Below are 22,357 nucleotides of genomic sequence, written 5' to 3'. Positions count from 1 at the left end.
AAAAATAATGGAAAATGTTATCTTTCCATGACTTCATTTTTAACATTTGTTTGTACTTTGTTCCAAAAGTAACACAAATAAATATATACAGATTCTGGAAATTTGGAAACCATTTTACGTCTCCCTGTCATTTGATTCATGCAGCATATACACTGTTTATGTTATACATTTCTAGTTTTAGCAGTAATTTATTCTAGAAACAACACGTGGAAAAAGTCATTTAGAAAAGCTAAAGAGCAGATTGTATTGTACTGAATAAATACTGAAGCTATTACAACCTCTATGTGCAATTAGTAATATATTATTACTGAAACCAATTAACTGAACTTCAGCATTCATATACATTTTCTGGCAGTAAATAAATAGGGAGAATCTAGCCTGGACATTAATGGTGTCTTCATGAAATCAAGACTGACTGTTCCGTATTGCTCAGCCACGCAGTGCTTTCACTTTTTGGAAAATGAATATTTGAGCAGTGGAAGAAAAGACTAGAGTACGAAGTGCTAATTTGATCACAATTTTGGCTGTTTCTTGTATTATTATTTTTTTAAAAAAATCTGCAGTCTTATGGGGCATCTTTTGCATTAAAATTAAAACTCCCTGATGGTAATGAGTTCTGAACTGCACTTCTTATCAAATTACATATGTTAAAGTCTCCTCTAAACCCTTCAAGCTGTGAGAATCCTGACCTGCTTTGTATATGGTCATTATCATTTTAAAATAACATTAAGAAAAGAGCAAGAGTATCAGCATTTTTAATCTTAGTTCCCCAAGTGGCTACAGAGTTTTGCAGTCTTCCGTCTTTTAAAAACAGGGTTTCCAGCTTCTACTTGTGCTAGTAAAATAAACAAACTGTCCTGATATATTATGTTAGTGCTGCTTATTGACTAAAAGAAAAAAAGAAGCATTTACAGTAGTAATCAACTCCCAAGGAGCAGACGAGTCTCAGAGACTCCTTTAAAGGTTGCTATCAGTAGTTTGAAGGATAGGATTTTTTTTTCATTGTAGGAAACCTTTGTTTGAAGGGTGGCAACCATTTGAATATGGCTAGCATGGACTTCTGTATTCTTTATCATACAGAAAAGTCCTGCTTATTCAACCTTTCGTTCATCCAACATTCTGTATTATCCAACGCAGTCTGCCTCCCACCCGGATCCACAGCTGTTTCAATACATTGCAATGTTTTGGTGCTAAATTCGTAAATACAGTAATTACTGCATAACATTATCTTGTATTGAACTGCTTTTTCTGTTGATTTATTGTAAAACATTATGTTTTGGTGGTTAATTTATCAAATCATAATGTAATTTGACATTTAATAGGCTTTTCCTTAATCCCTCCTTATTGTCCCACATTTTTGCTTATCCAACGTTCTGCTGGCCTGTTTATGTTGGATAAGCGAGACTCTACTATTTATAGAATCTTGCTTGCACATTAGGAGTAATACTGTCTTTCAGTATTTGGTGGCAGGTGCAAGCTTGGGATGACAACTATTTTATATCATGTGGGGGGGGGGGTCTGGCTTGGCACTTCACATATTATAATATACCAATAAATTATTTGGTTTTATCCAAAACAGAAATGGCTATTTATTCCTACCTCTGTATGTTTGACTGTAGTATATCAATTTATGTTCGTAACAGTTATATTTTCACTTTGTTTTTGAATGGCCTAGGAATCCCATGGAAGCTCCACATCTGGATTGAGTCACTCCGGACAACATTTTATCAGTCTCGGTATTCAGTGGTTCAGAATCTCTTGCGGGAATTTGTCACCATCAAGGAAGAAGAGTACAATGAAGAGCTGGTTCATGATGGGCTGCAGCTGATGTTTGAAATCCTCAGAACCAGCAAAGTAATCCATGCTAAAACTAATAGGTTGATAAGTATCTTTGGGCTCAGTAAAGACAAAACTGTGATAAGGAATAATGGCAGTGTTACTAGTGGTTACATTGCTCAGCTAGCACCAGTGTAAATGTTTAATGTGAACCAAATTATTTCTGAATGGAAGGATTATAACGACTGTATTTACCCGAGCCTGCTTGATACCAACATGGTTTGTAAGCAAATATTGTCAGAGCCATATCCTTCCTACCACAGACCCTCATTTGAATGGAAATTAACATCATATGCACATACCTTAAAACTAAAGAGATCAGGGAAAATACACAAAATGCACATATCTTAGAGTATAAAGATAGGATGTAATTCATAGCCATCCAGAACTACAAAGGTTAGTTATATATTAGCAATTTGCAAAATTCCCAGCTGCTCCATTATTTTACTGAAGTACATAGGGGCTTTGTCTGACATGTAATGACTTTTAATTTCAGTACAACGAATCGAAAAAATACCTCATGCTCAAATTTATCATTAAAAGCATCTACCAAGTCAATGACATCTGAATAACCTTTATTTCTTATCAGAAAGAGGTTTTGGAAGGGAAAGATTTGAAAATAGTATCTGATGCCTTGTATCCTCTGCAATGAATTAAATTGGCTCTGCTTGTCTCCATCAGCAATTTATAACAATCTCTTTGATCTGCCAGAGGTTGGCATTAACACAGCTCTGATCATCTTCATTTATTCTTATTTGTAGAATGACTCTATCAACCAGCAGCTCGCAGTTATTTTTGCTCACTGCTATGGAAGCAGCCCCATCCCCAGCATTCCCGAAATCAGAAAGACACTCCCAGCTCGACTAGGTAAGGTGATAAAGCTTCCAGCAGCTGCAGGCCCTATTTGAAGACTTTATTTATGGTGTAGCATAACATTCTTAAAATGACCTCCTCTTTGTTTCTGTTTTTCTCCCATACAGATCCTCACTTTTTAAATAACAAAGAAATGTCTGATGTTACTTTTCTAGTGGAAGGAAAGTTGTTTTATGCACATAAAGTTCTTCTAGTTACGGCTTCAAACAGGTGAGAAATTTAGGTCTAACTTACTTTGCTAGTCTCAGCTAGCATGTTGAGTCAATAGGAATTTCGTAAGTCAATAGCCATATACATTCCATTGGTTCGATGAGTCTGCTCTGGCTACAATTAATAATTACTCAGCAAGTAACACAAAGACCTTCAGCAAGGCACTCAAAGATTAAGAAAAAGGTATGCCATTCACTTACTCACAGAATTACCATGTTAGTGCTTGATAAGATGAAGTATTTATTTCTTTGAATCCCATTAAACATCTCTATCTTGACAATCTCAAACATTTCAGCTTAGCGTCCTTCTTGCCAATCTCTTCCCAGAGCTTAGCTGAAACTGTTTGTGTTACTGAAACCAGAAATGATAAAATCCTAGTACAATGAGTCCTCCAAACCATTGTCCAGTTTTGTGCTTGTTTGGTGTCACGAACCCTGAAGGTGAATACACCGACTAAAAAAGTAATCACTTTGTATTGTCTGCTATCCTGATATATGACATTCATGACAATTTGCCTCCCAACCGGTTCTTTGGCCCTTAAACCACTCTAAAATGACTTACTTTTGACCCTGCATACTGACTGAAGATCCACATGGTTGAATTTTTAATTTTGGATTGCTGTCAATATATATTTTTAAAGAAGGAATTTATATGTGGATATTTGCAGATCTACTACAAGTATGTCAGTATTAGTACACTGTCATATAGCAGGGTAGTTAGAGACAACTTGGGTGGAAATACACATATTCGCATGCATGACAGGAAGAAAAAATGTAGTGGTCACTGCCTTGTGGCCACTAGTAATGCAAGTGAGAGGAGTTTTCAGTAATCTCACATTGAGCCATTTTCCCAGGAGATATATATGGCTGCTTAAAATGAACTACCCATAATCTGTGCTCTTCATGTGGAACTAAAGAGGCAAATGTGGAGTCAGGAAAATATGGTGCAAGTAAAGAATTTTTTCAGTTGTAAACAGACCCCAGTATTGTAAGATCTCAGGGCTGGACTCTCTTCTTCTGTCTACAGGAAAAGTGGGACCACTGTCATGAAATGATAGATAGATAGATAGATAGATAGATAGATAGATAGATAGATAGATAGATAGCTATCAGAAAAGCATACTCTGTGCAGCTCTGGTTGATTCTAAGATATCATGCTTAACAACATCCCCAAGCTCCACTCTCTTAAATATCATGTAGAACAGGATTATCTAACATTTCACCCACAAATGTTAGATAGACCTGTTCTGACTACTCCAAGTTTGATCTACCCAAGTAGGAGTACTTCCAAGACCAGCATTGCTGTTTCACTTGCAACCCATGGCAAAGCCATTAGCTCCTATTGTGTCAGAAATTCCTAATTAAGACTGGAGAGGATTTGTGGTTGTGTAGTAACATTATTTTTGCTATTAGAGAGGTTTATTTTTCTCAAGTTTCAGATTTGTTGCTGAATTATTTTTAATTCCTACTCAGAGGAATAGATGGCCACTAACAGGATAAATATGCATGTGCAATTTGAAACTTCATATTGGAGTTGAGAGTACATTTCTTCCTTTCCCCATCCCATCACAATTAGTTCCCTCTCTATCATAGTTCAGTTTTACCAGTAAAGTCTGGTTTCAGATTAGCATTAGGAAGGTGGGACTGCATGCAATATTAACCAGGTTTTAACCTTGGCTTTCAAAATCAGTTTAGGAATCATTTTAACCAAGTTTGGAGAAGTTATATGTAATCTAATGTCAAGTTATGGGGGGTAGAAAGAGATAGAGCATGTGCAGTTTTAGTGCCTGTTTCCAATTAGTAAACCTGAGCTTCAAGGAAACTTGAACCAGACCTTTTGTAATTTCTTGCAAATGTTACACTAGCAGAAATAGACTTTCTCAATTCTGTAACAACCAGAATAAGGCAGGTAGGGCTTTTTCCTTCACCGTGTCTTATAGTAAGGCTAGCTGCACCTGATGGATTTCTGCTTTTCATTCTGCTTTTAGAGGCACAAAGCTTTTATGAAAGCAGCTGCTGTTAAAAATCCAGGGACGAGGCACCTGCTAATATTACTGATTGAAATAAAGTATTCTAAGCAAATATCATTCTAAAAGCTCAATGTAAAAATCTGCTACCTCTTTTCACAGATTTAAAGCACTGTTGACGAATAAATCAGAACACGACATCCAAGGCAGTAAGACTGTGGAAATTAGTGATATGAAATACAGCATCTTCAAGGTATATATTTAAGAATAAATCACATTGTTGTAATTCCTCTTGCCTAAAGAATATTACCATTTTTTTTAAAAATGGATTGATTACCTCTAGTAACAAGTGCTAACCCTTGGAGAAGCAAAGAAGTGGTTATGCTTATTTCCAGTAAGAGACCAAAATAAATAGTCTCTGAATACTTCATCACACTAGAGAATGAATCCACTTTAAATCTGGTTTCTGCCTTCTGCAAAATTATGGGATTTGTAGTTTAGGGAGGAGTCTTTAACAGCCTCACTAAACTACAAACCCCAGAATTCTGTAGGAGACAGGAACCAGAATTAAAGTGGATTCATTCTCTAGTGTGATGAAGTCCTGAATATTTCTCCAATTCATTTTTCAAAAATGAACCAATATACCCAACTTTCATTTGTTTTTACCATCTTTTCACCTATCCCTTTGTATGTGCCAATGTGGACAAGTTAACATGTAAATCAGAAACTGTGAAGACAGTAATGGTGTTATTTTGCAACTCCCACATTTCCACATTTGCAGGAATTGTTGCCAAGAATTTTCACAGTCATCATATACATATTACACTGATTCATAACAAGCAAATGTGTTCTGATAGTCAGGATTTCTTGCCTGACCCTAACTGTATTGTGTGAACAGTTATCAAAGTCTTCTGAATGTTCCCAGGCACAATTTTCATGCTGGGTTAAGCAAATTAAGTCTGAATAGAACCAGGAAACAGGCAGACTTTACATTAAACACATTTTAACAATTGAAAGCTTAGACTATAAAAGCCTTATAGGGCTCTCTTGAAAATGTTTGGAAGGGAAATAATTAACTTTTTAACATATGCAAATCTATATCACCAGGATGTGTATTTTCATGAAAAGAGTAGAGTTGGCTTTGGCATGCAGACAAAAACACAGTTGAATGAAATGGAGCATTCAGGCACTCTTCTTGCTTTCTAGATTTGTTTTTTAGAGATTAAGAAGAAAGTGTGTATAGGATGGAAGCCTGAAAGTAACCGCCAATAGAACTGTTGCTTTCCTACATTTGCTTGCTCTGTCTTCAGCGGTTGGTCAGATAGTTTTGTATCTGACCTATTCTGAGAAATCTCGAGTGTATTTTAATCTTGAACGTAGATAGAGTTGCAATGGATGCACTTACACTTGCACCTGGTCATTATAGTAGATACGTTCTTGATTTTTTTAAAAAGAGTTTACATGGAGATTCATGCTACATGTTGAAATAGTACAAAGCTCATATGCTAGGAGTCAAGCTCTTGGTTAAAGTAGACCTGAGGTTCTCATGTTCCCAAGATAAACTTCTCTTACTGTGTCCTTTTTTCAAGATGCTGATGCAGTATTTATATTATGGAGGAACAGAATCTATGGAAATTGCTATTACAGATGTTTTAGAGGTAAGCATATTCCTCCTGTGGCCCTTTTTGGTTTTTGCTTTGCTTTCGGATAATATTGATGACATCTGTTTATTACAGAAATTGTTCTTAGACAAATGATTTCCAAAGTATTAAAGTGTTTTTGTGAGGTTTGCACTGAGTTATTATCAGATCATAACAGCATAGTTACTTACTATATTCCTGTATTCTTAGTTACTTACTATATTCCTTACTATATTCCTATATTCAATGGTACACATTGAAGAAGACATTAGGTCCAGAGCTAGAATCAGCTTCATTTCTATTTGTGAAATTAATGTGACCCCCATTTTTTATTCTAAAGTGTTTTGAAAAATGAGTGTTGTATCTAATATGAAATTCTGAAAATTTTGTTAGTTTTTTGTTACATTAATTTCCCATTTACGCCAATGGGAACACTTCAGGGGCTTCTCTCTCCCTCATTTTTAGGGCACATTGACAACTGTAAGCTCCCCAAGTTTCAGAATGTTTCCCTCATCCACTGATTTTCAGGAAATTTGTGAAGGTTTTATGAACAACATTTTAAAATTAAAAAACTACAAGAGCTATCCCCTTGAATTTCTCTACAATGGCATCGCTCCCTCCAAGTTTCAGAAAGGTTTTTAAATGGGATTTTTTGTTCTCTCCCACTCCAAACTCCATACAATACCAACACTGGGGGGGGGGGGGGGCACTTTGCAGATCCTGAGCTTAGATTCTTGGAAAGTTTTTATTCTGTATGACATATCAATAAAGGTGATCTGGCAGGCTGGAGAGGTTGGAGGATGGCTAGTTCAAGGCAGTACCACATATAGGGTCAGGGAGAAGAACAGTAGGGAGAAGAACTGCATAAGGGAGGCAAACCTAAAAAATGCAAAAAATCAGCTCCTATTATTATTATTATTATTATTATTATTATTATTACTTTATTTGTACCCCGCTAGCATCTCCCGAGGGATTCGATGCGGCTTACACAGGCCGAAGCCCCAAAACACAATACAACAATACAATACCTAAAGCAAATTAAAAACAGTTAAGCAGAAAAACAATAACAGTAACAATACAAGAAGACACTATTAAAACTGGGCCGGCCAGAGTAGGGGTACAGGATTAAAAGTGCTGATGTGGCGGGAGGAATGTAGAATTATAAAGTAAGTGCAGTGATCTTGGTTCTACTAAAGTGCTTCTAGGACTTGGTATTGGAGGTTCCTAATCTGAAAAGGCACATCTGAACAGCCAGGTTTTCAAATTCTTTCTGAAGACTGCCAATGTAGGGGCCTGTCTGAGATCTTTCGGGAGGGCGTTCCAAAGTCGGGGGGCCACCACAGAAAAGGCCCTGTCTCGCATCCCCACCAAGCGTGCTTGCAACGCGGGCGGGATCACGAGCAGGGCCTCTCCAGATGACCGGAGTGAGCGTGTGGGTTTGTAGACAGTGATACGGTCACGCAGGTAGAGTGGTCCCAAACCATTCAGGGCTTTGTAGGTAAGTACCTGCACCTTAAATTGGGCTCGGAAAATAAACGGCAGCCAGTGGAGCTCCTTAAACAGGAGGGTTGATCTCTCTCTGTAATGAGCCCCGGTTAACATCCTGGCTGCTGCCCGTTGGACCAGTTGGAGTTTCTGAGCCGTTTTCAAGGGCAGCCCAATGTAGAGCGCATTGCAGTAATCCAATCTAGAGGTGACCAAGGCATGGACCACCCTGGCCAGATCAGCCTTTGCGAGGTATGGACGCAGCTGGCGCACAAGTCTCAGTTGTGCAAAAGCCCTTCCGGACACCGCCGATGCCTGAGCCTCAAGCGTGAGCAATGAGTCCAAGAGGACTCCCAAGCTACGGACCTGTGGCTTCAGGGGGAGTGTAACCCCGTCCAACACAGGTAGCCACCCTATACCCCGATCTGGTTTGCGATCGACCAAGCTAGTTGCTCATCACTACTGAGTCGCTCGCTGCCTCGGTATCCTAGATCTCCATCTCTCTCCAAGCTCACTTGCAATGGCGTGACTCCTGGATTTAAAGGAAATGACAGGAGCGCCTCTTCCCTTCTGCTCTCCCTCAGCCCTGACAGGCTGAGAAGAGTATGTGACATACCAGGTTTACCTGTGCCATCCAGTACAGTTTGCTTGCGCTGAAGAACAAGCTGACTGTGACTTAGGAAAGCAATGAACTTCTTACGAAATCTCCATAGATGGCTGTTTTAATTAATTGTGGGGGGGGGGGGGGACATGACACTGACTTCGTAACATGGGTCATAAGTATGCATTTGCTTAATCACTTATGACCCACGTCTGGAATTTTGCACAGCTATAAGAAGCACATGGCAAACACTGCAAAAGTAATTTACTTTTGTTCTTTCATTCACCCTAGTTCCTAGTACTTTTATTGCTTCAATTTCTTTTTAAAAAAATCATTCAAAACATTAACTATAGACAGATCAAGCCAGGTAGAGCCATCCCACATAATCTGATTTTTCCACATTGTCAATTTTCCAAACTTGTCTTGCAAAAGCAAAGAAAATCTAAAACATAATTCTTACAGTATGTCATTTTCATAGGCTATGCAAACTTAGCATGCCATTATTCCAAATTCAGGATTGTTTAGAACTGTTGTGTCCTAGGCAGCTCTGTTCTTTTTTTTCACTTTAAAGTTATAATCTTAAGCATCTCTTTTCTGAACGTATTTATAGCAGTGCTCATCCCAAACCAGTAACATCAGTGCCTTTGATGTACCTGCTGCTTTACACCATTTCACAGGCATATGTGCAAACTTCTCAAACTTAAAATGAAAAAAAAAATAAGAAAACAAAGGAGGGAGAGAATGAAGAGGGAAAATCCTGTAGGTGCTGGAGTGACATAATTGATGGAATGTGATAAGAAAAGTGAGAGGTAGAAGAGGGAAGAAAGATAAAGCCAAGGCTGCATACCTGGTCAACTAGAAATGCTATTTGCATATATAGAAGAGTAGCCAGATCTGGAATGCAATGTGGGGAGTAAAGATAACAAGTTGTTTGTGTTGAGTTCACACATCAATTAGACATTCATGTTATCAGACTAATAGGTAGAAGGGGAGAGGTTTTGGCTCTGAGATACATAGCTCCTGTTTACCTTGCCTCCTTTGGGTGGCATTTTGGAGAATTTAGAGACATCCAAATTTACACGTTACACAGACCTTTGCCTGATTGCACCACCTCATTACACATATAGAGTTTGCTCCTATGTGAAAGGATCCTTGTGCCTTTCACATGAAATATGAAAGTAGCTATTCTATACAATAGGAAGTGAGTGGTTTCTAGATTTATATGACATCAGTCAGTAGATGAAGACATTTTAAAATGTTCCTGATTTTCCCACTGAATGAAACTAGTGTACAGTATACAAGAAGAGAACTCTGAAAAAGTTTCAGTAACTTCATATATTAAATTGCTATAAGCCTGGAGTATTTGTGAAATATCTTTTTAAAATATAGTTCTGTATATGCACCTGCAATCTAGGGTAGTGCAGTTCTAAAACTCTGCCAACTCGCCTTTCTGTATCATTCTCCACAATTTATAAAATTACTCTAACAATTTTTTAAAAGCTTAACACGGTTATTTTCAATCACATTTGCCATCACATGATGGATTTTGCCACTTGTATATACAGTATTTCAGTGATTCTCAACCTGTAGTTCCCCAGATGTTTTGGCCTTCAACTCCCAGAAACAGCTGGTAAACTGGCTGGGATTTCTGGGAGGTGTAGGCCAAAACACCTGGGGACCTACAGGTTAAGAGCTTTATTTTACTATTTGGGTCATTACCTTTGTATGTGACCCAGGGATCTGTGAAGATGAAAGATGTTCTAAGTATATTTTAAATGAAACAATGTTAACATTGAAATAAGCTAGTAGATGGTGCTTGTTTAACATGTAATGCTGTTCCTTAAGAGGAAGGAAGACATGTTACTATAAGGTCCAGTTCAATTGTACAATTAAATAGGAGGTTTAATTGGAAATCCACTGGATGACATTCAGCAACTCACACATTCTGAAGGGCAATAGCAACCCAATACAAAGGTTGCTGAGAAAACTCAGTGCTATATTGTTTACCTTAGGGTCACCATAAATCAGAAATCTAAAGGCATAATAAGAAATCTGATTGTAAATACATGAACTATTTAATGTATTGTCTATAATGCCTTTGAAAACAATATAGAAACTTCATAAATCAAAAACATTCCTTCATTGTTGCTAACTAGAACTGGGAGGAGTCACTGGTGGTGCAGTGGGTTAAACCCTTGTGCCGACAGGACTGAAAACCGACAGGTCAGAATTTGGGGAAAGTGTGGATGAGCTCCCTCTATCAGCTCCAGCTCCCCCATGCGGGGACATGAGAGAAGCCTCCCACAAGGATGGTAAAAACATCAAAAAATCCAGACATTCCCTGGGTAACGTCCTTGCAGACAGCCAATTTTTTAAACATTTTTTTCTTTTATTTGATACATCCCAACAATCAACAAAATTTTGCCATACAGGACTTATTTCAATATACATTATTCCCTTGCAGACAGCCAATTATCTCGCACCAGAAGTGACTTGCATTTTTTCAAGTCGCTCCTGACATGAAAAAAAAACTAGAACTGGACATTTTGACCATAGCATCCTAATGCTTTGTGAGGGCTGCTATCTTCCAGGTCAATTCAAAGAGCTTGTATTAAACTTTAAAATCTTGAAGAACTCAGGATCATGATCCCCAAAGAGAGGGTCCTCCCAGATCTTCCTACCCAGGTCTAGAAGTCCTCTTTGGAGGTCCTTCACCAAGCACCACTGCCGGGCACATAATACTATATTACGATGGCCATTATCTCCATGGAGATTATCACTAGCCATACTAGTTGAGGAATTCAGAAGACTATACTCCCAAAAAGTAATTTTTACATGCTCTGCTACTTTTTGACAAAAAATATTTCTTTCTTTTCCTCCCTTAAGTTTAAGGAGCTGTTTTAGAGGTTTTTTAATTACTATGGAGATTTGGGCTGTTATGGTTCATGAAAAAAATCTGTTTTCAGTGCTCTTGGTTAAGTTTTTGTTGTGTTTTTTATGCTACAACTACTTTTTTATTGTTTTCCACACATTTTAGCATATTTTATGTACACCACTCCCAGAACCTCAGTTATATGTTAGCCACCCTGAGTCCTTCCTCTGAGGTGAGAAGAATGATACAAATGTTCAAAATAAATAAATAAATAAATATTAACAATATCTCATCTCCATTAGTTACTTTCAGCTGCAAGCCTATTCCAGTTGGATGGCCTCCAGAGATACTGTGAAATACTATGCTCTCAGACTATCAGCATCGAAAGCTGTGTTAACATCTATAAGTATGCCAAGGTAAAGACCAAATCATCTTCAATTGTTTCAAGTTCTTAAGGTGTTGACAAACATAACAACTCCTGCTAGATCAGACCAAGGATTATTTCAGTTATGTGCTCAGCTTCCAAACAGTTTCTGGCAATGAGTAATCCATGCTCCTTCCTGAAGTTTTGTCACCACCCTTGCTTCCTCCATTTCAAGATCCTTGCTATCATGGAAAGGAGACAGATAGTAGTATTCATGATATTTTCTCTAGCAAATACTTTTAGGAGCCTTACACAGCCCCAAAGTGAAAGGCTTGCCTCACTGGCAAGGAAAGGGAGAGAGAGTCTTTAATAATGTTAATGAGTGCTTGTAAAAAGCACAAACTTTGGGGATCCTAAAATGCAATACATCTGCATCCCTCAGCCATACCCATGATGCACTCCATTCATGTACTGATTCCTCTGCCCCCTTTTTGAGGTTGAAGGACAACGAGGAGGGAACATATTGCCAGTAGCTATGCCTCACATGGACATGGTGTCCACTAGCAGCTTGCTACTTTGGGATGGCTAGATTCATCAATCCATGAAGCCACCTTTAGCATCAATAACTTTGATAGAAATGGAAAGCTACAAGCTCTTGAGATAGGTAAATCTGAATCTGGACTATACCACCTGAAACTGCAAGTGGATTCTCCTATGATCAGCTGGTTCTCAAAATAAGAGAAATTGTTACACACAGAAAATTGGAATTGCCAGAAGAAAGTTCAATTCAAGAGTTCTCTTTGACATATCAGTTCTGCTATGCATAGAAATCTAATTTCAGTTTGTGTCTTCAAGTCATTTCCAATTTATGGCAATCCTAAAGCAAACCTATCACAGGGTTTTATGGGGATGAAAATGTGTGACTCACCCAAGGTCTCACAGTGGTTTCCATGGCTGATTGGGGAATTGAACCTTGCACTCCAGAATCATTATCCATTGCTCAAACCACTACCCCAGAGGTTCTCAACCTGTGGGTCCCCAGGTGTTTTGGTCTACAACTCCCAGAAATCCCAGTCAGTTTACCAGCTGTTAGGATTTCTGGGAGTTGAAGGGAAAACATCTGAGGATCCACAGATTGAAAACCACTGCACTACACCAAACTGGCTCTCAGATAGATAGATGGATATGGAACATTGTGTGCTCTGCTCTGCCATATGGTAGTTAAGACATAGGCTTTCCACTTTATCTGCCACTTAAGATAATTAAAATTTGTATTTATCTCCTTTTCTTCAAACAGGAAGATAATAAAGGACATAACCTTGAGAGAATACATAGTTTAGCAACTGAACTGCCATACTTTAGTAATATTGTGATTTCACACTTTGTCCTAGCAGCAAATAATGCTATCAGATTAGAACAAACTAACTGATAGGTCAGAGTTTCATCACAAACAAAAATTTGTGTCATGATGGATCTCTCCATGATATGTCGAAATTCAGTCGGAGGAGATTTTCCATCATTATCACTGCATCTCCTGCTTGTGGGAGTGTAACCAGTTGAATGTCTCCCTAGTTGGTGGAAGTTGCAATTGTAGAGCCCACAGATCTATATTCCACTGTTAACTTTTACAAATATTTTTGGAAAATGTTTCTATTGATTTCTGTAACAGTCCAGTGAATTCTAAAAAAACAAACTCTAAAAGCCCAGTCTCTTTCAAAACAACAACAAACTACCTTGAAGTAGGTCCTCTGTGTTTCATTAAATCCCCCTCCTTTTTTCCCTGAGGCTTATTTCATATGCACTGAATTTGTTAGGACGCTAATACTGTGTACCATCTGGTAACTCTCATTATTCTGTCACGGTGTGCCACATGGATTGCACCCTCACATAACAAAACAGGTATCATCTAGGCAATTTCATTGACCAGCTGCTCTTTTGCTTGAAGAGTTACTTGACTTTGGCTCAACAAGCAGCAGGAGATCACAAAAGGATTAGGAAGAAGGGACTTTTTAACCTCTTTCACATATCCCAATGGAACGGCCCTGTAGGCACACGAGTGCAGAGGGCAGAAAGCCTGCTTTAACCACCGGATTAATATCCTCTTAACCATTTGCAATCCATTTTAAACCCTCCCATACAATGAAGCTGTCCAAGCGAGGAGAGAGAGGTAGAAAATTGACAGCTGCATTTAAACAACAACAAAAACCCCTCTTGCTTGACCGGATCCCACTTTGTGTCTTGCAGATCCACAATGCCCCAGAGCTGGTCTCTTTTTGTGAAGGCTTCTTCCTCAAGCACATGAACTGCCTGCTGGAGCAGGAGCCTTTTAAGCAACTCATCTATGGTAGGAACAGTAAAGTCCAAGGCCTGGATCTTCTACAGGACCTTCAATCTACATTGGCCAGCAGACTTCAATCCATTTACATCACCTCCAGGGTGTGATTGCCAAGAGGAATTACAGACACCCCGCAGGGGAAATCTGGGGATTGTATTCAAAGCACCTGCTCCTCTGAACTGCACTGAAATGGGAACTTCCCTAAGTGGTCTTCTCCTTCCGGAGAGAAGAGACACTAGCTTGAGTTTGACACTCCTAAAGCACCTCAACTACCCACAAAACAGTAGATTGCTCAGAGATGTGTTAACATGCTGCAACTATTTTGCCCTAGTGCTAATGGGAAGGGAAAGAAGGATGGTGCTATATGGCTTGAGTGATGCCATCTCACATGAAAACTTTGGGAATGGGGAAACTATAGTGTCCAAAAGATTTTTTAAAAACCTGCACACAAACCATCATTATTAACCACCATACTGATGGAAAGAAAATAAGATTCCTAGAATTGGTTATGGTTATTTAGGATCATCTAGTAACTAGAAGATATGTTGTTTGTTTACAGAGCTTGGAAACATCCAACAAACATTTAATTCACTAAAACTAAATGTGTTAGTGAAAACTGTGATTGGTTACATTAATATACTATTAATACATTAGTAAAATCTTAACTTCAGTGTTTTCAAAAATCAATTAAAATTATTTAAAATATTGAGGAAGAAACCCAAATTGTCACCCCTGTGACCTGGCTAAATTTTGTGAAGCATTACTAGTTTCTTAGCCCATTGGCATTGTTATCATTTAAAGATTTCAAGCAGTGGTATTTTGTCCTCCAGGTGTTTGGGACTCCAGCTCCCAGAAGCCCTGGTCAGAGTTGTCTGATGCTCAGAAATTCTCGAAGCTGAAGACCAGAATACCCGGTGGACCAAAAGTTGGACACCTCTGATTTAAACTCTTTCAATTAGGAGTAAGAATTTAATTTCAATACATTTTTTCCGAGCTCTGCTGTATAACACTAGGTACTAGTTTTATATATGCAAACAACTTGACACATCCCAGATTGCCACATTATAAACCAATCTGGCATTGTTGTCCTAAACCCAGGCTTGGTTAGCGGTGGTGCAGTTGAAACAAATGCCTCAGGAATCATGGTGGCTAGGGTCCCCATAATGCTCCTGACTATACATACACATGCATATCTTGTACTGTGTGCTGTTGGAGAAAGAAATACTCCTGTGGAAGAATAGATCTCTCCCTTGCTGACAGGGTCAACAGCATTCACCACCCATCCGAGACCCCTTCCCCAGCCGTGAGCTGCCTGAAGAGATTGCTAGCATGTTTGTGAAATGAGTCTAAGCTGGCCAGGACAAAGACAGAAGCTGCCCAAAGCTTTCCTCTCTATCATCTTGATCATGGGCAGTTCTGGGCCTGGCTCTTCTTCACCAGCAGTGCCACCAAACTTAATCCCATGCCATGCAAAACCAGTTCTTCAATGTGGGATCCAGGACATCCACCACACTACAGTCTTTTTCCTGAGCTTTTTACCCCTTAAAGACTCACAAGACTGTTAGAAGGACTAAGGATGTGAGCCACTCTTGCCTTAACTCTAGCCTTAACCATGGGGCTGGCATCCAGACAGAAATGCATAAGATAGTGTTGTAAGGCTGGTTTCAAAATGTGCCACCAAACTGAGATTCTTGATTACATTGCATTCCTTTTTAGTTGCAGCCCTTAAAAAACAGGTTAAAGACAAACCAAGCAAACTCTGACACTGTCCAGGTTATTCTGGTTGTGACCTTAACACTGTGGTACCTGCAACATTAGCTATGCCAAGAACAGAAGTTGCACAAGTTGTTGCACAAACACTGTTTGCATTAAGAGCTCAAGGCTGTTTTGTCCTATGCTGTATTTAAGCAATAATTCTCTGAAATTTCTGACACTGTGCTTCCAATATAGACCATTGTGCTGCTGAGGATTATGGACACTGAACATGATGGCACAGAGTCACAGATACTCCAGCTAAGGAAATGAATGCACATAAACAAGCTTGTATTGTGCATATCATTTGTTGGCGTGGAGGCTGCAGGCATCAATCAGAGGCACATTTAGAATGGAGATGCAGGCAATCTGGACTGCATTTGATTGAATGTGGGAGGGGGCCGCGCTTCTCATATGCATTCAAATGTGTTTTCTTCACCAGGCTTATTGGTTACATGACAACAGTTTGTGTGTGACTGTGACTAAACTGGATTTCAACCAGAATAATTCCGTCTGTACTGAAATTAGATTGTAGCTTTCAGAAGAAAACTCCTTCCTTTTTTGAATGCCCAACATTTTTCTACAGGCCACTCTTTCATTCCCAACTGGAAGAGAATGTAGGAAAAATATTTAAAAACATATGCGTCACGTCATCCACAGCAAGTGCTCGAGGGAAAAATACTTCTACTGTGAAAGATGGTGGTTGTAAATTTAATAAAGGAGGAAAGGATGGAGGAGAGAAAGATAAAGGAATCATGGAAGAAATGTGTTTTGCAAGGGTATTTGTTGAATTTCAGGGAGGATCTTGAAAGTGTGATAGAAATGACACAAATATCCATATTGAAAGCCAAAAAGCAAAAGAACTTTTCCACCATTGTGTCTTTCCTCCCAAAAAATCAAAGTCTGTAAACCAATGGTGGGTTTCATGTGGCTTTACATGTTATTGGATGGCATCTCCCATCATTCCTCATCATTAGCTTTGATGGTAAGAACTGCATCATCGTGATTCTCACTCTGCTGCTCATGCCATGCGCTGAAGGGCTGTCGCATTTTATTTTTAACAGGTCATAGGGAAGAAAAAAGCAGTGCCATCTTGGAAAATAATTAAAAGTTCATTAGATTGGCTGAACCCACACAAAGGAAGGCAACTTTCTCAGGGAATTGGCCTCCTTTCCTGTATGTGAACTTCTGGCAGAATTCCACCTCTTTGCATAACACACCAAAGTTACAGGCTACAGAATTATCATAATGCCAACGTAAAAACATTCAACCCTCTCCTTTTCCCCAAAACAAAAAAACAAAAACAAAAACGGAACACACTCAGAAAAACTGCGCTTGCACAGTAGCTGAATATGTGAATTATCAAGTGAGGAGATAAGATGTACACATTTCAATCACATGCTTCTTAAATTTGGATCTGAAACATAAGCATGACCCTATGTTCTCAGGCTCTAGAAACATAGGATAGGATTTTGATGAGTTTATTTAGAAGGACCCCAAGAGTATGTAATAATTCTGGTAAATAATTTTCAAATAGCTGCTCCAGCTATCTGTACAAAAGCAAAAGAAATGAGTTCTGTTGTATTGCTGTAATATTGCTTGCTACATTAACTGTACATTAAGGTTGCTTATGTAAATGTACCATATTTTATTAACAACATAACTTTGATAAACTTTACAGATGATATAAGCCTATTTATTTCAGCAGACATGAAACAGGCTGTTAGTGCATTCTGGCCTCCCTCTGTGTGCCTGTGCCTTCAAGTTGCCTGTCAACATATGGCAACCCCATGAATTTCATAGTGTTTTCATAGGCAGTGAATGCTCAGAAGTTGGTTTCCTCTGGAATGGAGCCGACAGCACCTGGTATCAGTTGGCAGTCTCCTATACAAGTACTAACCAGGACTGGCCCTGCTTGGCTTCCATGACCAGACACCTTTAGTGTGTTTAGGCCTTCTGATTTAATTAAGGACCTAATACCAGTCCACATTTTAGGAAGAGTGCTCTTCTCCAGTTTCTGTATCTAAGTAGGACTGTATGAACACTGAAGAATGCAGACAAAAGTGCTGCCTTTTAACCATTAAAAATGGTGGTGTAAAACCCTAAGGGTTTTTTTTTAAGTTTTTGGCTTAGTGGCCAATGTAGAAAAAATAACTTTTAAAAAGGAGTAAGTAAAATATTTACATTTGTACAAGTACTTGATGTTGCTATTAAAATCACTGGTTTTCAAATGCTGAATGCTTAACACCAGTTCCTGGGGCAGAAGAAGTGTCCTACCTACTGCTTTGAAAATCCAGAAGTGTTCCATAATTTTTCCCAGCTTACATTTGCACCTGCAGCTAACCAGCTCCTATTATCTCTTCAATGTCTTTAGAACAAATAGAACAGTTATTTCCGATGTGGAAAGTCTATCCACTGCCTGTAAATATCTTGCTCACCCTATTGAAGAGAAAACTCTGAATGTTGTCCTGTTTCACAGCCCTAAAAGTCCTGTCTCTTGTAGGACAAAGCATCCTTGCAGGAATGCATCCTAAACCAGAAATTATCATAGAATCATCCTGAATGATCTCGAACAGGCATGGGCAAACTTTGACCCTCCAGGTGTTTTCAACTTCAACTCTCACAATTCCTAACAGCCTAGGACTTGTGGGAGTTAAAGTCCAAAACACCAGAAGGGCCAAAGTTTGCTCTTGTCTGATCTAGAAAATTCCTAGTGAGAGATCCACTCTTTAAGAATTTTCTATGGTGACTGGGTAGCATCCAGCAGAAACATACCATAGAATCACCTGGAGGACCTAGAAAAATTCAAAATAGAGCATATTTTGATCACCTGGAGGACCTAGAAAAGTCCAAAATAGGGCATATTTTATTAGATATGGGTAGATGAAATCATGGGTACAAAGGTATGGGATGAGTCATACTATATTACAAGGCAAAAGACACTATTTTCCCACTCTGTAGTGATGGTTTGGTTTAGGGCTACACAAAAAGTAACCCCTGGAATTAAAAAAAAGTTGCTGTTAGGAACGAGTGTAAGGCATAAAACACATGGAGAGGGATGTGGAGACATGCAAAAAACTGTGTAAATGGGTTGAATTTTATTTAGTTTGTATACAGCAGAAATTGATAATCCCTATTTATGTTTTAGAAATCAACTCCTTATTTTTATAGCAGCAAGTGCTATTTAGAAAGCATCTACCAAAGCTCGGGGTGGGCTTGTTACTCTCTCCTGGGTGTGCATGTGTCTCTTTGGATTGTGGTCATTATCTGTCCTTCTCCTGCTGCTGTTGCGGCTGCTGACAGTTGTCTCAGCTTCCCGTGTCGTCATTCATTGCTCTGAGATGAATGCACACTGCATTCTCCTGGGGCCTTGGCTGAAGGCACAGCGGCAGCTACTAAATGAGCTTCCACTGCCATGCACATCATCCCCTAGGAAACCCCCTCCACTAGGCCCCTCCTTTTCTCTTAGGAGCCTATGGTTCTTGCCAGCACCAGAGAAGAAATGCTTAGGAGGCTTCATGGCAGAGACAGACAGAAGGTAAGGACAGAGGCTAGGTAAGGCCAAGGGGCTCATTTCGTCTGTTTAAACAGTTTCACCCCAGCAGGCAGACCAGAAAAAGTCTTTTCACTAAGAAGTAGATTGTTTTGGAGAGTAGGAGGAAATTAATGTAAGCTCTACTCATGCCATATATACGGCAGTGATTTTAGTTTTAATTCTCATGTTTATATCTTGTGGAATCCTGGAATACAGTTTATGGAGTAGTTCTTTAAATTCTCAGCTGGAGGCTAACACACCACCAAACTGCAAACCACAAGTTTCCACAGGATGCAGCCACAGCAGTTAACCCAGAATGACAATGCTGGAAGCATAGTATGAAAGGGTCTTATGTTAGGACCATCCCAGTCCCAGAGAATTCAGGGCCAAAACCTGCCACCAAAAGAATAGTATCCATGTGATACTATTAAACATGAAACATTCAGCATCAATTGCAAACTATTTAGAGCCTGACATCAAAATGGGAAGAAATGAGTTTAACAAAGCAGATCAGCACACATACTCTTTTCAAGACAGTCCTCTTACTCTGAGATTGCTCTGCGTAGCTTCTACGATCAGATGGAAGTTGGTGACACCTCCCCAAATTGCCACTTGATAGAAAATTGCCAAAGCAGGAGAGGAACCATAGTGCTATAAATACACAATGCAAAAATTCCCTCAGGCAGCAGATTCCCTAATGTCTGATGGCAGCAGGTAAAAGAGGAGCATGCCCAGGGACACACAGAGGCAATGGTGTTTGTGGGAGAGTGGGATCATGGTGCCTCCCAGCATCTGCTGCCTGAGGCAATTGCCTTTTCTTCCCGAACAGTGGAGCTTGAACTGACTGCAGGAAGGTTTGGAACATACTTTCTCTGAAAATAACTGCCTTAACATTTTTAACAAATCAGAAGATGGAGCTGATCAAATTTGGTAAGACTTCTCAGTTTGAGATATTAGATACCTCCCCACAGCCCAAAAACCCACCCCGCTCAAAATACCTGTTACCACACCAGAGACAAAGTGAACAAAATGGTCAGGAAACATATTGACTGCTATTTCTCCAGCTTGGAAAATTGCCAACTCCAGCCAGGTTCACCCTTCCACACAAGGGCACCGGCTCTGTTTCATGCCCTTCCCAACAAAGACCTCTCGCACAGGTCAGATAGGTGCTGCCAGCTGTCAAAACCATCAAAAGCTCTCTGAAGCAAAGGCATGATCATACTGACAAGTAGGTCACAACAGCCCCCCACCCCCTACTGAGAACCGGGCCATCTCTACATAGCTTTGCCATTTTACTCCCAATTAGCCAGAGCACTCAAGCATCCCCAGCAAATATTCAGACCAGGGAGTTTCCTCTGAAAACACTCGGTTGCAGGCAGCACTCTGCCCCATGGGGATGCCCACCCTCAACAGGCCCGTCAGAAGGGCTGCCTGACAACCCTTTCAAGGGAGTTGCCAGCTTTTAAGAGATGCAGGGAAAACCTTGAAAGGTTGTTCAGTTCCAGTAGAGGAATTTTGGAACAGCACACTTCCCTCTGCTGGTTGATCCTTGCAAAAAAACAAAAAAAAAAAGCACATGATGAATTATTGGTCCTGGAGGATATGCAGGTAAAAACACTGAGCAGGAGCACTGTGAAAATTGACTGCTTAAAACGTTTCCTGCTTCAAAGCTTTGTTGTGCAGAGGGCTGGTGTTTCGGTGGACAATGAATGATGCAATGTTGTTGTTGCTTTGTAATTCATTCACATGCCATTTTTCTCCATTTTTGGGACACAAGGCAGTTAAAAATAGCTCAAACCAGCACAGTTTAAAAATGTACTAAAATGTTAAGCAAGTTGACAATTAACAAACTCATATGAAATATAGATGTATTTCTTCATATCAGAATGGATGGGGAGCCTTCAGGTCTCCAGATGTTTTGAACTTAACCCCCCCCCCCCCCCGAAATCCCAGCCAGCATAGACAAGAGAGTTTATTCCTCTCATGATCCCAGTTTTGCTACTTCTTTATATGTGTGCATTTACATTCATATGTCTGTGGATATGCTCCTGTACGCAAGTGTATGGCCACTGACTATGATTTGCTAATTGTGGTCTGTTGGAAAGAAGATCCTAGATTGTGTGGGCTGATATAGAATGATAGAGTTGGAAGAAACCTCATGGGCCATGCAGTCCAACCCCCTCCAAGAAGCAGGAAAATCGCCTTCAAAGCACCCCGACAGAGGGCCATCTGGACTCTGTTTAAAAACTTACAAAGAGGAAATGTGTTCACACTGCAAGATAGCATCCAATGCTTGATACAGCAGCACATCATAGCTGGCATTTCAAAAGGCAACAAGAAATTCGCCAGTGAAAATAAAATTAATGAACTTACCATAAAGTATAATGGGTTCTGTATAGACAGTGTTGTGTAGTACTTTGAGTGCTGGGCTATGATCTTGAATCTCTGCTCATTCACTAAACTCACTTGTAAAAGGTAATACCAAACCTCTTCTGAACAAATCTTGCCAAGAAAACCCAGTGACAGGGTCACCATAAGTCAGAAACAACTTCAAGGCACACAAGTTCTATTTAAATATTGAAAAATGTAAGGCTGTCGTCCTACTCAGTAATTAAGAGATCATATTTACAGTCTGGCAACTGTTGAAAATTAATATTTATGATTATTAATGAAACATAGTCCTCACACCCACCTTGGCCTGGCAGTACCTAGTTTCTGAGGCATGCAGATGAGGACCTTTGGAAATGCTATTTGCAGTGTCCTCCCAGATGCAGAACACACTGAAGCAAGCTTTTGCGGTAAGGTTTCTCCAGTTGCCTGTTTTTAATGCATCTGTGACCAAGAGAGCACTGCAGTCATCATTTTACAGAATCAGAGTTGGAAGAGAC

General features: G+C 39.5%; 1 protein-coding gene across 1 annotated transcript in view; it reads left to right on the top strand.

Moving 5' to 3' along the window:
- Positions 1 to 14,378, top strand: part of ABTB2 (ankyrin repeat and BTB domain containing 2) — a 178,971-nt gene extending 164,593 nt beyond the window's left edge. The window contains exons 11-17 of the mRNA XM_060764970.2: positions 1,676 to 1,854; positions 2,598 to 2,703; positions 2,817 to 2,919; positions 5,048 to 5,138; positions 6,475 to 6,543; positions 11,786 to 11,899; positions 14,092 to 14,378. Of these exons, the coding sequence (XP_060620953.2) occupies positions 1,676 to 1,854; positions 2,598 to 2,703; positions 2,817 to 2,919; positions 5,048 to 5,138; positions 6,475 to 6,543; positions 11,786 to 11,899; positions 14,092 to 14,289 (860 nt within the window). The 3' untranslated portion in view covers positions 14,290 to 14,378. The remainder of the gene's footprint in view (positions 1 to 1,675; positions 1,855 to 2,597; positions 2,704 to 2,816; positions 2,920 to 5,047; positions 5,139 to 6,474; positions 6,544 to 11,785; positions 11,900 to 14,091) is intronic.
- The last annotated feature ends 7,979 nt before the right edge of the window (positions 14,379 to 22,357 follow it).

Source organism: Anolis sagrei, chromosome 1 (assembly GCF_037176765.1).
Source record: "Anolis sagrei isolate rAnoSag1 chromosome 1, rAnoSag1.mat, whole genome shotgun sequence".
Classification (NCBI taxonomy): domain Eukaryota; kingdom Metazoa; phylum Chordata; class Lepidosauria; order Squamata; family Dactyloidae; genus Anolis; species Anolis sagrei.
The sequence above is the reverse complement of the archived record's forward strand: the minus strand, read 5'-3'. Positions and strand labels throughout refer to the sequence as shown.